The 18,232-nt window shown below is 47.5% G+C and overlaps 1 protein-coding gene and 3 long non-coding RNA genes across 4 annotated transcripts in view; 2 read left to right on the top strand and 2 right to left on the bottom strand.

Moving 5' to 3' along the window:
- LOC310681406 overlaps window positions 1-18,232 on the bottom strand; it is a 157,289-nt gene that overhangs the window by 13,686 nt on the left and 125,371 nt on the right. The gene's annotated exons all lie outside the window — the stretch shown is intronic.
- Window positions 1-18,232, top strand: part of LOC310681409 — a 217,738-nt gene that overhangs the window by 188,246 nt on the left and 11,260 nt on the right. The window lies entirely within an intron of this gene.
- Window positions 3,207-15,457, bottom strand: FUT11 (fucosyltransferase 11). The gene is made up of 4 exons (XM_083449064.1): window positions 14,605-15,457; window positions 8,566-9,191; window positions 6,018-6,832; window positions 3,207-5,666 (listed from the first exon to the last, which is right to left on the bottom strand). Exons 1-3 carry the CDS (start codon window positions 15,358-15,360, stop codon window positions 6,685-6,687), a joined length of 1,530 nt encoding a protein of 509 aa, XP_083305190.1. The 5' UTR covers window positions 15,361-15,457; the 3' UTR covers window positions 3,207-5,666; window positions 6,018-6,684.
- Window positions 11,244-12,264, top strand: LOC310681401. The gene is made up of 2 exons (XR_014513247.1): window positions 11,244-11,614; window positions 11,648-12,264. It is a non-coding gene; the product is annotated as an uncharacterized lncRNA (long non-coding RNA).

The raw sequence follows: 18,232 nt of genomic DNA, 5'->3' as shown, positions 1-18,232 counted from the left end.
TTGAAAGTACGCCATTCAGCTTGTATCCTTGGATGTTTTCGCTGAACATTCATGAAGCTTTGGGGCAGCCCAGCCTTTATTCTCCAGCTTTTAGGCAGTGTGTGCCAGTAGCACACCAAGCATTGCAGAACATGATGGTGTGGCTCGCCAGCCACCTTTGAATTCCCAGCCCTTCATTTCTAAAGCACCTCCTGATTACCTTGCATCGTGGCAACAGTGGACCAGTGCTCTTCCTAAACTGAGGAAATACCGTATTTTTTGCTCTATAAGACTCACTTTTCCCCTCCTAAAAAGTAAGGGGAAATGTGTGTGCGTCTTATGGAGCAATGCAGGCTGCACAGCTATCCAAGAAGCCAGAACAGCAAGAGGGATTGCTGCTTTCACTGCACAGCAATCCCTCTTGTTGTTCTGGCTTCTGAGATTCAGAATATTTTTTTTCTTGTTTTCCTCCTCCCAAAACTAGGTGTGTCTTGTGGTCTGGTGCGTCTTACAGAGCGAAAAATACAGTACTTATTCACTGGGGGTTGTTCATCTTTTAAACCATTTCTATCTGCTACTTTGGTTTATCTGCGGGAGCAACCAACGACACCAGAATCTATGCACAACTGTGGAGGTCAAGTCCCAGGACTTTGCAGGGGAAAGGGACACTTGGCTACTGCCCTACGATCGGATGAAGGGTAGTATAGCAAGTTAATAAATACCAATAATAGTGGTGCATGCGCACCAGTTCTGCAGATCACACTTCTGCAGGTTCTCCCTCCTGTTCTGGGAGAGGAGGTGGACTCTGCTGCATAAGGCAAAGTCCTCTCCCTAGGCAGGAATGCTGAAAAACATCATTTACACCATCAAAACCCTGTTAAGTTCCACCTGCCACTTTTTCTAACATGCTGTGCTCAGATCGATGAAGGTATTAATCTGCGTGGTGGCAGTCTGCTTAACCATGTCCATTTCTTGGGCAATGACTCCTGAGAGCCTCAGAGCAGCTCTGCACACCTGCTTCCCATTTATGGGAAGAGACTCAAACTGAGCATCTTTAGCAGCTGAATGCATGTACTGGTGCTTTTTTGCACTGCTAAAAAGGGGGGGGGGCAAGCCTTGTCCAAAGCTGTTTTTCCTTACACTGAAATGTGCGGCTCCTCTGTCCTCATGAGCCAGAGTTGGGGGTGAGTTGAACTGATTTTTTTTTTTACATATATGTTGAATGATGGGACAAGTTAAGGTTGTATAAAACTACCTTTTACTCAGAGTAAATGCATTAAAATTAAGGGTCATGACTAATTTAGGTTCAGTGGGTCTGATCAGAGAAAAAGTTAGCAGACTACAACCCAAGAAATTCCAAGCTTCACTCTTTCTTAGACTTTGAATTTGTGTTTTAATGGTGTGATGTGGTTAGAGTATCAGATAGAGTCCTGGGTTCAGATGCCTATATGGCCTTGAGACTAGTCACAAAGTCTCAAAACCAGGTGTGGTTTCCTTATTCCTTCCTCTTGCAATTACTCTTTATTGGCTGATTGGGAGTCTTGATTTCTGCAACAAATCTCTGGCTCTGTAATTTCTCATTGGAAGAGAGTGCAGAAATAACTCGCTTGTGCCACCTGGTGTTAGAAGTTAACAACAATAACGTCAACTGTGGTACATAACGTATCCTTGCAACTTCTAAAACGAAGGGATATTAAGACTCTTGCATTATGAATCTCCATCTAGATTATCTGTGTTTTTCTTAAATTAGTACAATTTCCACCTAGGTAGATCCTCCTTTTTCCTGAAGAGTCACTAGTGTGGGGCCTCGGAAGGCTGTTTATTCCATGCACTATATATATAAAAATATATATACAGTGGTACCTCGGAAGACGAAAAACTCACAAGACGAAAGAGTTTTGTTTTCTGAGTTGCTTCGCAAGACAGATTTCCCTATGGGCTTGCTTCGCAAGACGGAACGTCTTGCACCTTTTTTTTAAAGCCACCAATGCATTCCTATGGGAAACCGTCAATACACAGCGGTGCTTCGCAAGACGAAAAAACTCGTAGAACGAAAAAAGTCGCAGAATGAATTAATTTCGTCTTGCGAGGCACCACTGTAAAAATAAAATCAATGTAAGGAATTCCAGTTCTCCCAAGAAACACTACCAACAGTGTTCACACTTGTGCCAAAACCAGCTTTGACCTGAATTGAGAACTTGAGCCAAATTCAACTTGTGCTTCAGCCCTGGTGTGTACATTCAGTCTGCCTTGGCAAACCTCCACCCTTCTTGCAGGGATGTGATTCTACAAGGGTGATGTCAACACCCGGAACATCCCACTTCCTACTTCCTACCTGCCCTTTGGGATTATTTATCTTCCAGTTCTTTTGTCACCTCCACCTTCACAGGCATCTTAATCTTAAAGGTAAATGGACTCCTGACCATTAGGTCCAGTCGTGACCGACTCTGGGGTTGTGGCGCTCATCTCGCTTTACTGGCCGAGGGAGCCGGCGTACGGCTTCCGGGTCATGTGGCCAGCATGACTAAGCCGCTTCTGGCGAACCAGAGCAGCGCACGGAAACACCGTTTACCTTCCCGCCGCAGTGGTACCTATTTATCTACTTGCACTTTGACGTGCTTTCGAACTGCTAGGTTGGCAGGAGCAGCGACCGAGCAACGGGAGCTCACCCTGTCGCGGAGATTCAAACCGCCGACCTTCTGATCGGCAAGTCCTAGGCTCTGTGGTTTAACCCACAGCGCCACCCGCGTCCCATCTTAATCTTAGCAATGTGAAAAAAGGCCGTGCAGCCAGTTAGCAATCCCGCTTCACCCAGGGGTGCATCCTGGAAATGCTGGGATACACTGGGTCTCGCCAGGAGCAGCTGTGGTGCAGCCATTCCAAAAAGGAAACTTGAGAGCACGTGGCATTGGCTGCACTATTGCTTGCTCTCGAGTGCTAAAACACATGGAGTACAGGAAAGTTGTGGTGCACAATTTGTGGCTAGGAAACAGCAGAGAGACCTGCTACACAGCATTTTTTGGGAGGGGGAGATTCCAGGGTTAAACCCAAATGGGTGGCCTAACTAAGGTGAGGATACCTCAATTTGGAGAAGAGAGGTGGGTCTTCAGAGCATCAACATGCAAGGCTATGGACCATAAGCATGGCAAGTACCGCAGTTACTCATCTTTCATTTTTGCAGCCCCGATTTGCATTACGCTGTGATAACAAAAATGCACTGAGCATGATTTTATGTTCAGAAAAAGAAATGCTTTTGTTTATTCCTTTGTGGGGGGAGGGCAGCGGAAACCCACCCTATGGTACTGAACAATCACCATCATTTCCCTTTGGATTATTCAGGGTATCCTTTCAGAACAATAACAATTTATTATTTGTAACACACACCCCCATCAGACTGGTTGCCATGGCCACTCTGGGTGGCTTCCAACACATATAAAAACATAATAAAAAATTACACATTAAAAAGTTTCCCAAATCAGGGCTGCCTTCAGATGACCTCTAAAGGTTATGTAGTTACTCATCTCTTTGACGTCTGATGGGATGGCATTCCACAGGACAGGTCAGCCAGGGAATGTTTGCTGAAGGCCAGGGGCTCTTGTGCCATATGCACCCCCATGATTTCTGTCCAGCAGGTGACTAGTCATACCTATGACACATAGCATCTGTTCTCTACTACCTGGAGACAGAAAATTGTGCTGGATCCCAAGTATCTGGATAAAGAAAAAATATCACGTTTGTATGCCTCTTATTGAAGAGCTACATTTGCACACAGCGTGAGTTTTAAGGGTAAAGGAAGAACAGACTTGGTTAAAACTAGTGTTGCAACACGTCTTGACCCATACAAGTACAAAAACTGGACTTGAATGTACTTCCAACAATCCACTGCGTAGCCTTTTTAATTCTGCAAACAGAAATTTATCTCTGTGAACAGGAAAATGTTGGGAGGGGACAATACTTTTATTAAACTGAAGGACGAAGCATTCTTGCCGCAGCCAGATTGACAGGGGCTGCCCACTGGAAGTCGACACTACCTCCTTCCTAGGAGGTGTAGTTAGCGAAAGTATGGGACACCTGGCATATTAACAGAGTCACCAATGGTTCATCGAGAATGGGTCTTTTTCACTCAATATGGTTAAAGTTTCTCCCCTATGCAAACTCAACTGAACAGCCCACTAACCCCCCTGCTCTACAGACAAGTACATTAACCCAATTTTTATTTCTCATATGCAACAATTGAATGTGGCACTGTAATCTCAGTAGCTTCTTGGCTTTTACCCCTCCTCTGCACCTGTGTTTTATTCTTCTCCTTTCACATTTCTTGCTATTAGCCACATTCATCATTTCTATTGGATTCTGTATGCGTTTGTCAATAAACTTTAATTATTACAGTGGTACCTCGGGTTAAGAACTTAATTCGTTCTGGAGGTCTGTTCTTAACCTGAAATTGTTCTTAACCTGACACACCACTTTAGCTAATGGGGCCTCCCGCTGTCACCGCGCTATTTCTGTTCTCATCCTGAAGCAAAGTTCTTAACCCACAGTATTATTTCTGGGCTAGTCTGTAACCTGAAGCAGCTGTAACCTGAAGTGTCTGTAACCCGAGGTACCACTGTATTTTAAAAAACAAACAAAACATTGTTCCTAACTCCAATTCCTTTCCCGCATCAAGCTACCTGTCATTACCAGCCTAATAAAACCATCATGTCATGGACAAAGAGGAATGAATGAACTGGCTGGGGAACCCCAGGGAAAGAAGGCTCAGAGCCCAGGGATTGGTGGTGGGGTGACAGTGAGTGGTCAGAGGGAGGGGAAGGAAAGGAATGGAAGGAGGAGGCGTCAGAAACGGAAGCGGTGACAGGGCTTGGTGAGCAGGAAGGGTCTGTGGCAGAGAGAAGTCTAGGATCAGAGGCAGAAGAGGACAGGGGCCAAGAAGGAGAGAGGAGTCTGGCAGGTGATGAGGCACAGTTGTCTCCCCCTCTGGATGCAACAAGCTCCTTTCCCGTCGGTCTCCCAGAACCAGGAGGCAAGAAAAAGAGAAAGAAATTGGCTTCACGCAGACAGTCTGACTGCTTGGGGGAAAACACTGAAAAGGGGGGGAACTTGGGCAGCTCAGCGTTCAAAACTCCCATTGTTCTAGGCACGTTTTGCAACTGGGAATTTCATTAGTGCAAGCAATTTCTGAGCTCTGGGCGCAGTACTGCACGCAAGATTTCAGATTAAAAGCGCCACTGCTGGCGCTGAGGGCATGGGAGGAGAAATTCCTGCCCGCTCGAAATGATTGCAGTATCAGGCAAGCTGACAGGTTCTGCCTCTCAGATGGCCTTACAGAAAGGCAGCGTTTTGACGGACCCTCATATGACTATTAAGGGGGCGGGTAGGGGAAGCATGGCTCTGTTTTTTGCAGTCTTCAGATGAGGACTAGACCATGTGAAAAATGAACATAAGACTTTAGCTGCAATTCATTCGTTTTCAGCTTTGTTATAAAAATAGCACTCCTAGACATTCCATTGTGGCGCCCATAACCAAGGTTTAGGGTGTCATTTAGCTCCTAGCTTTCATATCTCTGTTTCTAACCCTGAGGCAGCTGTGCGGAGGTGGGGACTTTCAGTTTCAGCAACTGATCCATGGGGCAAGATCTACCGGAGACCTTTGCTCACTAGGCCTGACACTCCCAGATTCTGCTTTTGCTAATACAGTGGTGCCTCGCAAGACGAAAAGAATCCGTTCCGTGAGTCTCTTCGTCTAGCGGTTTTTTCGTCTTGTGAAGCAAGCCCATTAGCGGATTAGCGCTATTAGCGGTTTAGCGGCTATTAAAGGCTTAAGGGATTAGCGGATTAGCTGCTAAAAGGCTATTAGCAGCTTAGTGCCTTAGAAAAAGGGGGTGGGGAGCGAAAAAAAACCCCAGGAATCGCAAGACATTTTCATCTTGCGAATCAAGCCCATAGAGAAATTCGTCCTGCGAAGCACCTCCAAAACGGAAAACCCTTTCGTATAGCAGGTTTTCCGTCTTGCGAGGCATTCGTCTTGCGGGGCACCACTGTAAAGAGTTAACTCCAACTTGCTCAGTGTGATTTACTGCTGGCTCGCACCCGTCACATCACTGGGGGAACAGTGAGCAACTGTGTAGTCTCTACAAATTGAGGAAACGCACTACAATAAGGTGCACAGTTCATAACATATTTCAGCTCATAGAGAAGTGGTTATTTGAATACTGCATAGCTGAGCTCATGTAAACTCTTGTTCTGTTCTCTTTCATATGAAATGAAATATATCAAAAATATTAAAGAAACCAATGTATGTTGAAGAATACTTATGAATGGAGGTAATCCCTGAAGTGCAACCATTCAGGACTTTTACAGTAAGCCCAACAGGCCGTGTTGAGGAATTTGGCACATACACACCAAAAAGTACTTTCTGAGAGACGCTGAAGCAGCAGAAATGCTGAATAGTTTTCTTTGCCCCACAGATCAGGGAGGCTTCCTCGTCTTGGAGTAGTGGCAAATGAACCAATACCAAAAGTTGGTTCGAAATTGGCCTTTTCTTGGAAGCAAGAATTTTTTTAAAAAACAGGAATCTCCAAAGTGAGAATACCATATATAAAAGATGATTTCCAAGTTGTCCTGGAACCGCAATTTCGGTGCTGGTAAATCTGCGGATGCCCTGCTTGCCTCTCGTAACACTGAAGAAGCTGAATAACAAGTCTGGTTAGTTTTGCTGGGTTCTCTTCATGAAGACTTGGTGCATGTAGTCCCAGAATCTCCCCTGATGCGACTCGTTGTGGTGAATCATGGCTGTGAGGGCTTCAGCCTGATCAAGGCTCTGCCAGTAATCCTGCAGCCACATCTCCTTCCAGCTAAAAAGGAAATAAAGAAAATGAGTGCGGAGAAACCCACTAGAAAAGCCTGCAAATGCCCCTTAAGTGACCTTTTAGTGACATCTTTAGGACGTTTCCGAGTCACTTCTGGGTTCTAAAACATTCTCTTGCACAACTTTCTGTGTTGGCCGGCAGGTAATGGCTTTTCCCACCTGCCTTGCCCCACCCTCCCTTCATAAGGGAGCTGTTTCAGAGGGAGAATTGTGAGGGGAGAAAATTGCCATCAGGGGGTGGTTAGTTTCACCTGTACTGCCCCACCGCCAGCCCGGGGAACCTTCAGAAGGGAGTTGCTGCATTATGTGGATGTATATTTTAATGAGCTGAACAGAGTGGAAGATTATGAGTCATGCGGGTGTGGAGAATGTGTGTGTGCTTAGTTCATTTTTTGGCTGCTGTTTTAAGGTGGTTTATAGGTTATAAATGCTTTATAGGTTATGACTTTTGCTTTAATTGTGATGTTTAGCTTATTTTTTAGCTGTCGCTTTGTTCCCTGTGTTTGGTAGGTTGCAGTTGTTTCACTGATGATTTATTAATTATTCTGTACTGTTTATGCTGTATTTGTGATGTTCTTTTATGCTCCATCATGTTCTTATTCAGGGGTCGGCAACCCATGGGCCACAAGCGGCCCGGGGGTGGGTATTTAACCAGCCCTCGAGCTGCCCCCAAACTGAGCCGCCCGCTCGGCAAGTCCCCACACGCTGCGCTAAACCGGCACAGCGCAACACGGGGACTTGCTCCTGCGGCGCTGGAAATCGCGTCTGCACAGCAGATGAAGGAAATTGCAGGTGCGCTGGATCTGTATCCAGGGCAGCTGTTTACCAGCTCCATCTGGTACGTAGGCTGAGACCCTATCTGCCTGCAGACTGTCTCGCCAGAGTGGTGCATGCTCTGGTTATCTCCTGCTTGGACTACTGCAATGCGCTCTACGTGGGGCTACCTTTGAAGGTGACCTGGAAACTGCAACTAATCCAGAATGCGGCAGCTAGACTGGTGACTGGGAGCGGCCGCTGAGACCATATAACACCGGTCTTGAAAGACCTACATTGGCTCCCAGTACGTTTCCGAGCACAATTCAAAGTGTTGGTGCTGACCTTTAAAGCCCTAAACGGCCTCGGTCCAGTATATCTGAAGGAGCGTCTCCACCCCCATCATTCTGCCCGGACACTGAGGTCCAGCTCCGAGGGCCTTCTGGCGGTTCCCTTGCTGCGAGAGGCCAAGTTACAGGGAACCAGGCAGAGGGCCTTCTCGGTGGTGGCACCTGCCCTGTGGAACGCCCTCCCACCAGATGTCAAAGCGATAAACAACTACCTGACATTCAGAAGACATCTGAAGGCAGCCCTGTTCAGGGAAGTTTTTAATATGTGATATTTTAGTGTATTTTTCATCTTTGTTGGAAGCCGCCCAGAGTGGCTGGGGAAACCCAACCAGATGGGCGGGGTACAAATAATAAATTATTATTATTAATTATTATTATTATTATTATATGCGCACGCACGATCCAGCCCACAGAGCGATCTCCACTGAAGTGAACCAGCCCAGGTGACCCCTGTTCTTATTATTTATTGTTTGTAAGTCAATGAAACGCACAGTGCAGAAATGTAATCAATCCAAATCAATCCAAAACACCAGCAGAGCAAGCAACTTCAACTTAGCACCGCACAACCCTCAGCTTTCTTAAGGACAGCTGCATATTCCACAACAACAGCTAGTACCTGTCTCCATCAGGAATGTCTTCGATATTTCCATACCCGGGTGCTGGCGGCGGGCACCCCATGTGTGAGAACTGGGCGATTTCAGGCTCAGGGGGCGGCACTTTCCCACGAGACTTCCTATGCTCCTCCTCCGCCTTCATTCTGGCATTCACCTTGTCACAGACATAGCACTCGAACCCATTCAAATAATTAGGCCGGGTCATATCATTCACTCCCCATTCCCGCCTCTCCATGCTCTCCACCAAGAACCGGTTCGTGATGCCGCCGGGACTCTTGTACTTCAGGTATTCCATATACTTCTCCGGATTCCTGTCCAGGAAATTAATGTATTCTGCTAGCTCTTTGGGGCTCTCAAAGTCATCAATGAGGATGATGGAATGATTGTCCGGCATCCAGTCACGTACAGATGGGGAGCCTCGATATATAGGAACGGCTCCGACGTGCATCGGCCGCCAAAGCTTCTCCGTCATGTAGTCACGGCAGATGGCATTCTCCATCGCCAGGTGGAACTTGTACTTGGATATAAGAGCCATGAATTCAGAGTCCTCTGTGGTGGCTGTTGAAGTGTCCTTCAGCCTCGCGCTGGGAAGCTCTCGGTTGTTCAGGCAGGCCCCGTAAGAGTCCACCTACAAGAGAAATAAATCATCCTGAAAAAGAAACAGCTGGGTTGTGCCCCACCTCCTCACTCCAATCCAAATGCGTTTCCAAGCGCTAAAAACACATCAAAAATGCACACACACTCATTGCTGAGAGAGAGAAAGAGAGAGAGAACCTGGGCACTGTAGTTTGCTAAGGATTCCAAGAATTGTAGATCACAGAGCTGAAAGGGATCCATCTAGTCCAAGCCCCTGGCAAAGCGAGAATCACAACTAAGGAATCCCTGACGGACGGCTGTCCAACCTCTGCTTAAAAGCCTCCACAGAAGGAGAGTCTGAGGGACAAACTACAGTCACACCTCGGGTTACAGCAGCTTCAGGTTGCGTCTTTTTGGGTTGTGGACCACCGAAACCCAAAAGTACCAGAATGGGTTACTTCTGGGTTTTGGCGGTCGCGCATACGCAGAAGTGCTAAACCGCGCTTTGCGCATAAGCGCCGAATCGCAATCCGTGCGTGCGCAGACGCGGGTTGCGAATGTGCATCCCACACGGATCATGTTCTCAACCCGAGTGTCCACTGTACAGCACCCAGGATTTCTGCAAGGAAGCCACGTGTTTTAAATATCGGCTGTGTGCACAGAAGGGGGTTGCTGTCCTGACACTTTGCTGTAGTAAACAGGGCTCTCCATTCTGTTTCCATTTCTCTCTCTCTCCTCAAACTGATTTTCTCCTATTTGGTCTGTTACATGCCAGTTAGATGAACAACTTCATTATCTATACTCCACCCACCTGGCTCAGAATCATATAAATCCTCAGGAGGCGTGTATTCTGGGCAGTATTCAAGACTTGCTGTGCTTGCACAAGAGAACGTTCCCCTTGCCTTCAACCCCTCCTCACTTGCACCCCTCAAAATCAGCTCGGGGGGGTTAGGGGACCCCCTGGCACAGACTCTGGGGAAGGGCGAAATGTTTTGTGCTGCTGCTACACCAGAGGAACGGCACATTGGCACAGGGCTGGCTACCACCCTCTGACCCAGATATTTAGCCTACAGTTGAAGCCCAACAGTTTTGTTTTTTAATGGATAAAGACTGCAAGAAAATAATGCACACAAAATCTACACTTTCACTTAAGACTTTACTGAGCAAGTCACTTGAGGCCCATTTCTTTTTTCTTTCTCCTCCTGTGATGAGGCTGTATTTTATTATTTTAATGTTTCAATATTTTAATGTATTTTAATCTCGTTGTTTTCATTTCAACTTGTTTTTATTACTGCTTGTTAGCTGCCCTGAAACCGGCCTCGGCTGGGGAGGGCAGGGTATAAATAAAACTTATTTTTATTTTTATTATTATGAGTCAGATTGCTCTAGAAGACAATGAACACACCAAACCCCCCCCCCTTTTTTTTTTTGCAATTCTGCAGGGCTGCAGCCAGGATGAGTTAGGGTCAGCCAACATTACTTTCAAAGAAAGATGTGCAAGAGGTGACATAACATAAGTTTGCAAAATTATGCATGACATAGAAAAAGTGTTTTTCTTCCCACTCTCATAACACCCAACAAAGCTGAGTGTTGGGATGATTCAGGGCAGATAGACTTCAGGCAGTTAACCTGTGGAACTCACTCCCACAGGAGACGGTGGTTTTAAGAGGACCAAACAAATTTATGGAGGAGAGGGCAACTAGCCTTGATGGCTGTGTTCTGCCTCCATGGTTGGAGGAGGAAATGCTTCTGAATACCAGTTGCTGGAAACCACCAGAGGGGAGAGGGACCCTCAAGCATCCGGTTGGCCACTGTGAGATCAGGATGCTGGACCACTGGCCTGATCCAACACACTCTTCTTATGTTCTGGAATGGAGCCTCCTGTACAAAGATGAGAGCTGATTTCAGAGCTCTGCTCATTTTTGCTTCCAGCTCCACCCACCTCTGGCCTGCACTGCCTGACTGAAAGGGGATATCATCCTTAGGATGAAAAATGCCCCCCCCCCCCCCCCAGTTTTAAGGTGTGCCCTTCCCTGGTATGGATAAGAAGTGACTTTTTATTAGTAAGTGAACTTTTTATTCTTTTTATATGACTTTTTATATGACTTTTTATTAGTAAGTGAACAAATGGTCCATTGGTGCTGAGGTGCAGCCACAGTTGTGATGCTCAAACAGGTTATGGTGACAGGTCCACAGCTGCTCCCATTGGCTGGGAGCTGTCTATGATGTCACAAAGGCACCTGTCAGTTGCATGGCTATAAAGGTGGCCTCTCTCTCTTCCCAGCACAGACCTCGGTGGGCAGCAGCTGTGGCACTCAGCTCTGGAGGGTCTCCTTCCTCATGGATGCAAAATGGCAGGAGGAAGGAGGCACTCATCACGCAATGGGATGCTGAAGAACAGGGAGAAGGCAAGTTCGCTTGCTGGGTGGGATCGCAGCTTGAAGGCAGCTAATTTTCACAGTCAGAAGCTGGCTGGTGTCTGGTAACAGACCTGGCAGAAGCCGGCAGGTGTTGGTGGCTGGTGGAGTTTGCAGTCAGAAGCCAGCAGGTGCCGTAAGGTGCTGCAGATGTCAGCTGGCTGAAGATCACCTTTGGAAGTCAGTCAACAGAAGCTGTGTGGATATTCATGACTTGAAGCTGGGTGTGGGGGGGGGGGAGTGCAGAGCGGCTGGTGAGTGAATGCGCCCACAGACATTCCTCATGGGATGGCAGACGGCGTGTGTCTGCGAGTGCAAATGGGAGGTTTCGAATGGTGTGTGTCTGTGTGTGTGAATGGGAGCGTTCGGACGTGGTCCAGGTAAGTAGTGTTGTGGCTGGGAAATAGGTGCTCAGAGGGTGGCAGATGCCATCCTCTGGGCACAGGGTGAATGGAACCAGTGGATATTCATGGGTAGAAACCAGCGGAGGTTGACCAGGACGTCCGGGGTGAAGTTGCCAGGCAGCAGCCAGAGGAGGGTCTGGCTGAGGCTGCTGGACGGAGGCCATCCCACTCAACGTGTTGTTTGCCTTTCAGGAAGCCGGTGAGGTTTTCCCCAAGACGGATCGTGAAAGTAATGAAGAGAACAGCAGGACTGAAGCAAGGCGGTTTATTTTCCTAAATAAATGCCTTTTTTAAAAAAACAAAACTGTGTCTGACTGGTTTCATATAAAACAAATGCAATGCTAAGTTTCTAAATGCATACATGTTTAGTGATCTTTCCCATGGGGGGTTTTGCAGCTGTTTCTGTAGTTGCCAATGGCTACGATGATGTCATTGGCTACAATGATGTCAAAGTGTAATGGCTACGATGATGTCAAAGTTTCTGTGATGTCACAAACAGACATGGATGGCTGAGGAAAAGCAGGCAGGGTGAGAAAGGATAGAGAACTAGATGTCAAAGAGAAAAACAACTATCAGACTTTTAGAAGACATCTGAAGGCAGCCCTGTTTAGGGAAGCTTTTAATGTTTAATAGGTTCTTGTATTTTAGTGTTCTGTTGGAAGCTGCCCAGAGTGACTGGGGAAACCCAGTCAGATGGGCGGGGTATAAATAATAAATTATTATTATTATTATTATTATTATTATTATGGCTTTAAAAGAAGACTGGACAAATTCTCTGAATCCCAGTTGCTGGAAACCCCAGGAAGTGAGAAGGCTCTTGTCCTCAGGTCCTGCTTGCGGGTTTCTCATGGAGACAATGTGCTTGTCCACTCTGAGAACAGGATGCCGGACTGAGTGGGCCACTGGCCTGATCCAGCAGGCCTCTTCGTACCTTAAGCCACAATCTGGAATGTTTACTTCCTCAGCCTCGGACCACAAAGTGGATTTGGAAGCGCCCCATACCTCCCAGTATTGTGTTGTAAGGAAAGCCAGTGGCCCGGCTCTACCTGAGTTTTTGTGGAACCCCCTGGCCCAGAGGCAGTCTACCTAGATTCCTAGGTTCTTAGGAGAATTAGGCCACTGTCAGAAGAAGATGCTGGATGATTATTATTGTACAATTTGTTCGTTTATTACGTTCATACCCACCTTTCCCCCCAAGCAGCTCAAGGTTTCTGGAAGGTGTGCAAAAGAGGGTGGGTTATTATGATGCGCGCCCAATATTTTATTGAAGTTGGCACCCCTGGAATAGATGGCCCTCAGGGGCCCCTTCCAAACCTACTGTTCGCAACCGGAAGTGTCCGCAACCCGCAACACCGTGTGTGCGCACGTGCAGGTTGTGATTCGGCGCTTCTGCGCATGTGCAAGCTCTGAAACCCAGAAGTAACCAGTTCCGGGACTTCCGGGTTCGGGACGGTGTGCAACCCAAAATCATGCAACCCGAAGCGTCTGTAACCTGAGGTATGACTGTACACACACATACATATATACATTTCAAGCAGTTGGTCCCTTACCTTTCCTGCCCCGACCTGGCCATTGTGATCCACGCGATGGTCATCTCCAGCCTTGACTACTGTAATTCGCTCTATGCAGGGCTGCCCTTGAAGCTGTCCCAGAAACTCCAGCGGATGCAGAATGCTGCAGCGAGGCTCCTCACGGGGTCTCTGCCATGGGAGCATATTCACCCAGTGCTTTTCCAGCCGCACTGGCTCCCGGTGGAGTACAGGGTCAGAATAAAGGTGCTGCTTTTGACCTTTAAAGCCCTTCGCGGCCTAGGACCCTCGTACCTACGGGACCGCCTCTCCCGGTATGCCCCAAGGAGAGCCTCAAGGTCCATAAAAAGCAACACCCTTGAGGTCCCGGGCCCTAAGGAAGTTAGATTAGCCTCAACCAGAGCCAGGGCCTTTTCAACTCTGGCTCCAGCCTGGTGGAACGCTCTGCCTCATGAGACCAGGGCCCTGCAGGATCTGATTTCTTTCCGCAGGGCCTGTAACACAGAGTTGTTCCGCCTGGCCTTTGGCTTGGAGCCAATTTGATTCCCTCCCTCCCTCTCTTTCTTTTTTCTTTTCCTTCTCCTGCGATGAGGCTACATTTTAATATTGCAATGTTTCAATATTTTAATACTGTATTTTAATTTTGTCTTTAAGTTGTAATCATTCAACTTGTTTTTATTATTGTTTGTAAGCCGCTCTGAGCCCAGCCTTGGCTGGGGAGGGCGGGGTATAAATAAAAATTATATTATTATTATTATTATTATTTATATAGTCATACACACACACAGAAATCCCCGCTCAGCCCCCGCGGATCTTCCTGGGCGATCCCTTTTCTACCTGGCCCACCTCACAGGGTCGTCGTGAGGATTTCCTTGAGGAGAATAAAATAATAATATTTTTTTATTGATATCCCGCCCTCCCCAGCCGAAGACGGGAATAATAAAATAACAATAATAATTTTTTATTTATATCCCGCCCTCCCCAACCGAAGCCGGGTTCGGAGCGGCTAACAACAATAAAAGTAACACAGTTGACCTAAAATCACCATCAATTAATTGAAATACATTCTAAAAAGCCGAGACCCGCCTGGCGCTCCTCGAAGGGAGGATAAATACCTGGAGGTGCTTGGCGAGCTCCCTGACGTACCTGTCCCGGTCGGAGGGGACGTCGCAGTGGGACTGGATGTAGAGGACGGCGGCCAGGCCTTCCCGGCGCCGGGCGCTCTCCTTCTGGGCCAGGCCGAGGGCCGGCGGGCGGCGCAGGTAGTCGAGGTCGGGCAGCCACTGGAGGCTGAGCGGGTAGCCGGACTCTCGGCGGAAGGTGGCGGTGTAGTTGAAGAGCCTGGCGCCGGCGGCGTGCGAGAGCAGGTAGTTGTTCATGGGCGACTCCTCGTGGAGCAGCGCCCAGGCCTGGTGCGGCGGGCGAGGCAGCGGCGCCTCGTAGGCGCGGAAGTCCGTCCCGTAGAAGAGCAGCGCCCGCGTCCGGCGCCGGAGCAGAGCCCGCCGGTCCTTGGTGGCCAGGCACGAGCCGCCGCCGCCGCCGCCGCACTCCAGCCGCGCCGTCGAGCCCGGGAAGTGCGGGAACAGGCCGCCGCTCCACCACAGCAGGATGGGCAGCTCCCGGTTGGGACGCGGGTCCGAGTTGCCCGGGCCGCGGAAGGACGGCGCCACCGCCGCCGCCACCAAGCCCGCCGGCTGAGGAGGGAAGGAGGCCGCCGCCGCCTCATGAGGGGAAAGCTCCGCCGGGCAGGCCTCAGACGCCTCGGACTCCCACAGCCCTGAGGAGGCGCAGCCTCTCTCGGCCCGCGCTGAGGCGAAGAGCGCCAGGAAGAACAGGGCCGCCGCCATGAGGGGCCGCCTCACGAAAGCCATGGCCTCCTCCGGGCTCTTCCCTGAGAGGAGGCCTGAGGCGACGGCGGGTCCCCTCTGCCCGCCCCTCGGCGGCGGGGCGGCCTCCTGTCCGGCCTCCGGTTCCCTGGCTAAACACCCGCCGCCGATGTGATAGGAACTCGGAGGTCTTAAGATACCCTGTTTCCCCAAAAGAAAGGCATCCCCCCGAAAATAAGACCTAGTTTTGCCTTTCGCTGTAATATGAGGCGTCCCCCGAATATAAGGCCTCCCCGGAATATGTGCACTGTATTTTTCTTCATGGGAAAATAAGATATCCCTTGAAAATAAGACCTAGCGCATCTTTAGGAGCAAAAATTAATATAAGACACTGTCTTATTTTCGGGGAAACAGGGTAGGAATTTTGGTCTTAGATACCCTGTTTCCCCAAAAGTAAGACATCCCCCGAAAATAAGACCTAGTTTTGCCTTTCGCTGTAATACAAGGCATCCCCCGAAAATAAGACCTCCCCAATAATAAGGCCTCCCCCCCCCAACATAAGGCCTCCCTGGAATATGTGTACCGTATTCTTCTTCAAAGCAATGACAAACCTAGACAGCATCTTAAAAAGCAGAGACATCACCTTGCCAACAAAGGTCCGTATAGTAAAAGCTATGGTTTTCCCAGTAGTGATGTATGGAAGTGAGAGCTGGACCATCAAGAAGGCTGATCGCCGAAGAATGGATGCTTCTGAATTCTGGTGCTGGGGGAGACTCTTGAGAGTCCCATGGACTGCAAAAAGATCAAACCATTCTGAAGGAAATCAGCCCTGAGTGCTCACTGCAAGGACAGATCCTGAAGCTGAGGCTCCAAGACTTTGGCCACCTCATGAGAAGAGAAGACTCCCTGGAAAAGACCCTGATGTTGGGAAAGATGGAGGGCGCAAGGAGAAGGGGACGACAGAGGACGAGATGGTGGGACAGTCTTCTCGAAGCGACCAGCATGTGTTTGACCAAAGTGCAGGAGGCAGTGAAAGACAGGAATGCCTGGAGTGCTCTGGTCCAGGGGGTCACGAAGAGTCGGATACGACTAAACAACATAAGGTTAAAAACGTGCAATATTAAATGGGAGAGGAAAACATGAAAATTCTAGCTACTTACCAACTCTTTGCCAAGTGCTGTAAGGAGGGAAAGGTCATGGTTTGTGTGTTAATTAATTTAGTTGATTTACAGAGCAGAACTCCTTATTAAAAAACAAACCCTCAAGATGACAAATCAGCGTCACACAAAGCTCTCCAATTTGCAGACACAGCTCTGGGTTTAATGAAACAACGCTATCCCCTGGCATTTTAGCTGCATGTTCAGTAGGCGCATACACATGCTGGAACCAGGGTATTCTATAGTCAAGTTTTGAGGAAATCTGTGCTAAAAAACCAACTCCCTGCATGTTGAAAAACTCAAGTTTAAAAGAAATGTCTACTAATATTTTTACTGTTACGCCTTCTATTGAAATGGAAAATCACTATGAGGGTGAATTTCAAATTCAGGCACAGACAGGCTTGTTTCTGCCAGAGCAGCGGGCGATGTGTGTGCTTCAAGTTGCCTTCCCCATTATTTCCCTAAAGTTTTAACTCTGTGCCCCATTATCCACCTACGTTAAACACATGGAAACTAGGGTGAAGTCTCTCTCACACACAAACAGTGCCTCTATATGCAGTCTGCATATACCTTCAGTTTGTGGTCGATCACAGGTGAGGGCAATAGTTGCAATCCTCGTTTCCCTGAATACATTCTGCACCACTAACAAGCATTGGAGTGTGTCTTGTTAATGTCAGCAAGTTGATAAAGAGCCACTGACCTTGTCAACTGCAGTAAGTAAGAATGCCTTGAGTTTCAGCATGTGGGGAAGAGGCGACAGGAGTTACTGCTCTCATTTCTGTTTTTTTTTAAATAATATTTTATTTTCCACATTCAGTAAACAAACAAAAAACAAATCGACAAACACATCAAAAAGAAAATAGCAAAAGAAAAACAATACATACATTGTACAAAGACAAAAAGAAAAATGAAAAAGGTAAAAATAAAAGAATTAAAAACAAATATTGTGTCATTGTATTCTTCAGCATTAACTTAGGTCTGCGACTTCCCCATGCCTTCCCACTCTGTATTCTAGGTCTTATATTCCGGTAGTAAACTCTTTCCCTCTGGCGTATCTTTGGTTCAGATTAATGTTATTGTCTTATTTATCCTTACGTTTCCCTATGTCTTCCTAAATATACTTTCTTTAACATTGTCATTTTTATAATAACATTCTTTTACATTCAATCTGATAACCTCAAACGTTCGTAATTTTATAATGCTTCTGTAGATAGTCTTTAAATTTCCTCCAGTCTTCCTTCACCATCTCTTCTCCTGGTCTCTGATTCTGCCAGTCATTTCTGCAAGTTCCATATAGTCAATGAGCTTCATTTGCCATTCTTCCAGCGTGGGTAGATCTTGCGTCTTCCAGTATTGCGCGATGAGTATTCTTGCTGCTGTTGTAGCATACATAAAAAGAGTTCTGTCCTTCCCTTGAACCTGTTGGTTTACCATACCCAGGAGAAAGGCTTCTGGGATCTTTCTAAATGTGTATTTAAATATTTTTTTCAATTCATTATAAATCATTTCCCAGAAAGCCTTAATCCTTGGGCATGTCCACCAAAGGTGAAAAAAGGTACCTTCTGCTTCTTTACATTTCCAACATTTGTTATCAGACATATGATACATTTTTGCAAGCTTGACTGGTGTCATGTACCACCTATAAATCAGATTTCTGCTTCTGGGGCTTCCCCATAGGTATCTGGTTGGTCGTCCTAGGAAGAGGCTGCTGAACTATACAGACCGTTTGTCTGATCCAGGCAAAGGCAAACTCGGCCCTC

This window comes from Podarcis tiliguerta (assembly GCF_965153285.1).
Source record: "Podarcis tiliguerta genome assembly, chromosome: 7".
In the NCBI taxonomy this organism is placed as follows: Eukaryota; Metazoa; Chordata; class Lepidosauria; order Squamata; family Lacertidae; genus Podarcis; species Podarcis tiliguerta.
The sequence above is the reverse complement of the archived record's forward strand: the minus strand, read 5'-3'. Positions and strand labels throughout refer to the sequence as shown.

Bases quoted from the DNA above. Each gene is read 5' to 3' on its own strand.
- FUT11 (XM_083449064.1), bottom strand. From the start codon at position 15,360: ATGGCTTTCGTGAGGCGGCCCCTCATGGCGGCGGCCCTGTTCTTCCTG. The intron at 9,192-14,604 runs GTATTTATCCTC...TTTCTCTTGTAG, and splicing joins AGCTCGCCAAGCACCTCCAG to GTGGACTCTTACGGGGCCTG. The intron at 6,833-8,565 runs GTACTAGCTGTT...TTTCCTTTTTAG, and splicing joins GACATTCCTGATGGAGACAG to CTGGAAGGAGATGTGGCTGC.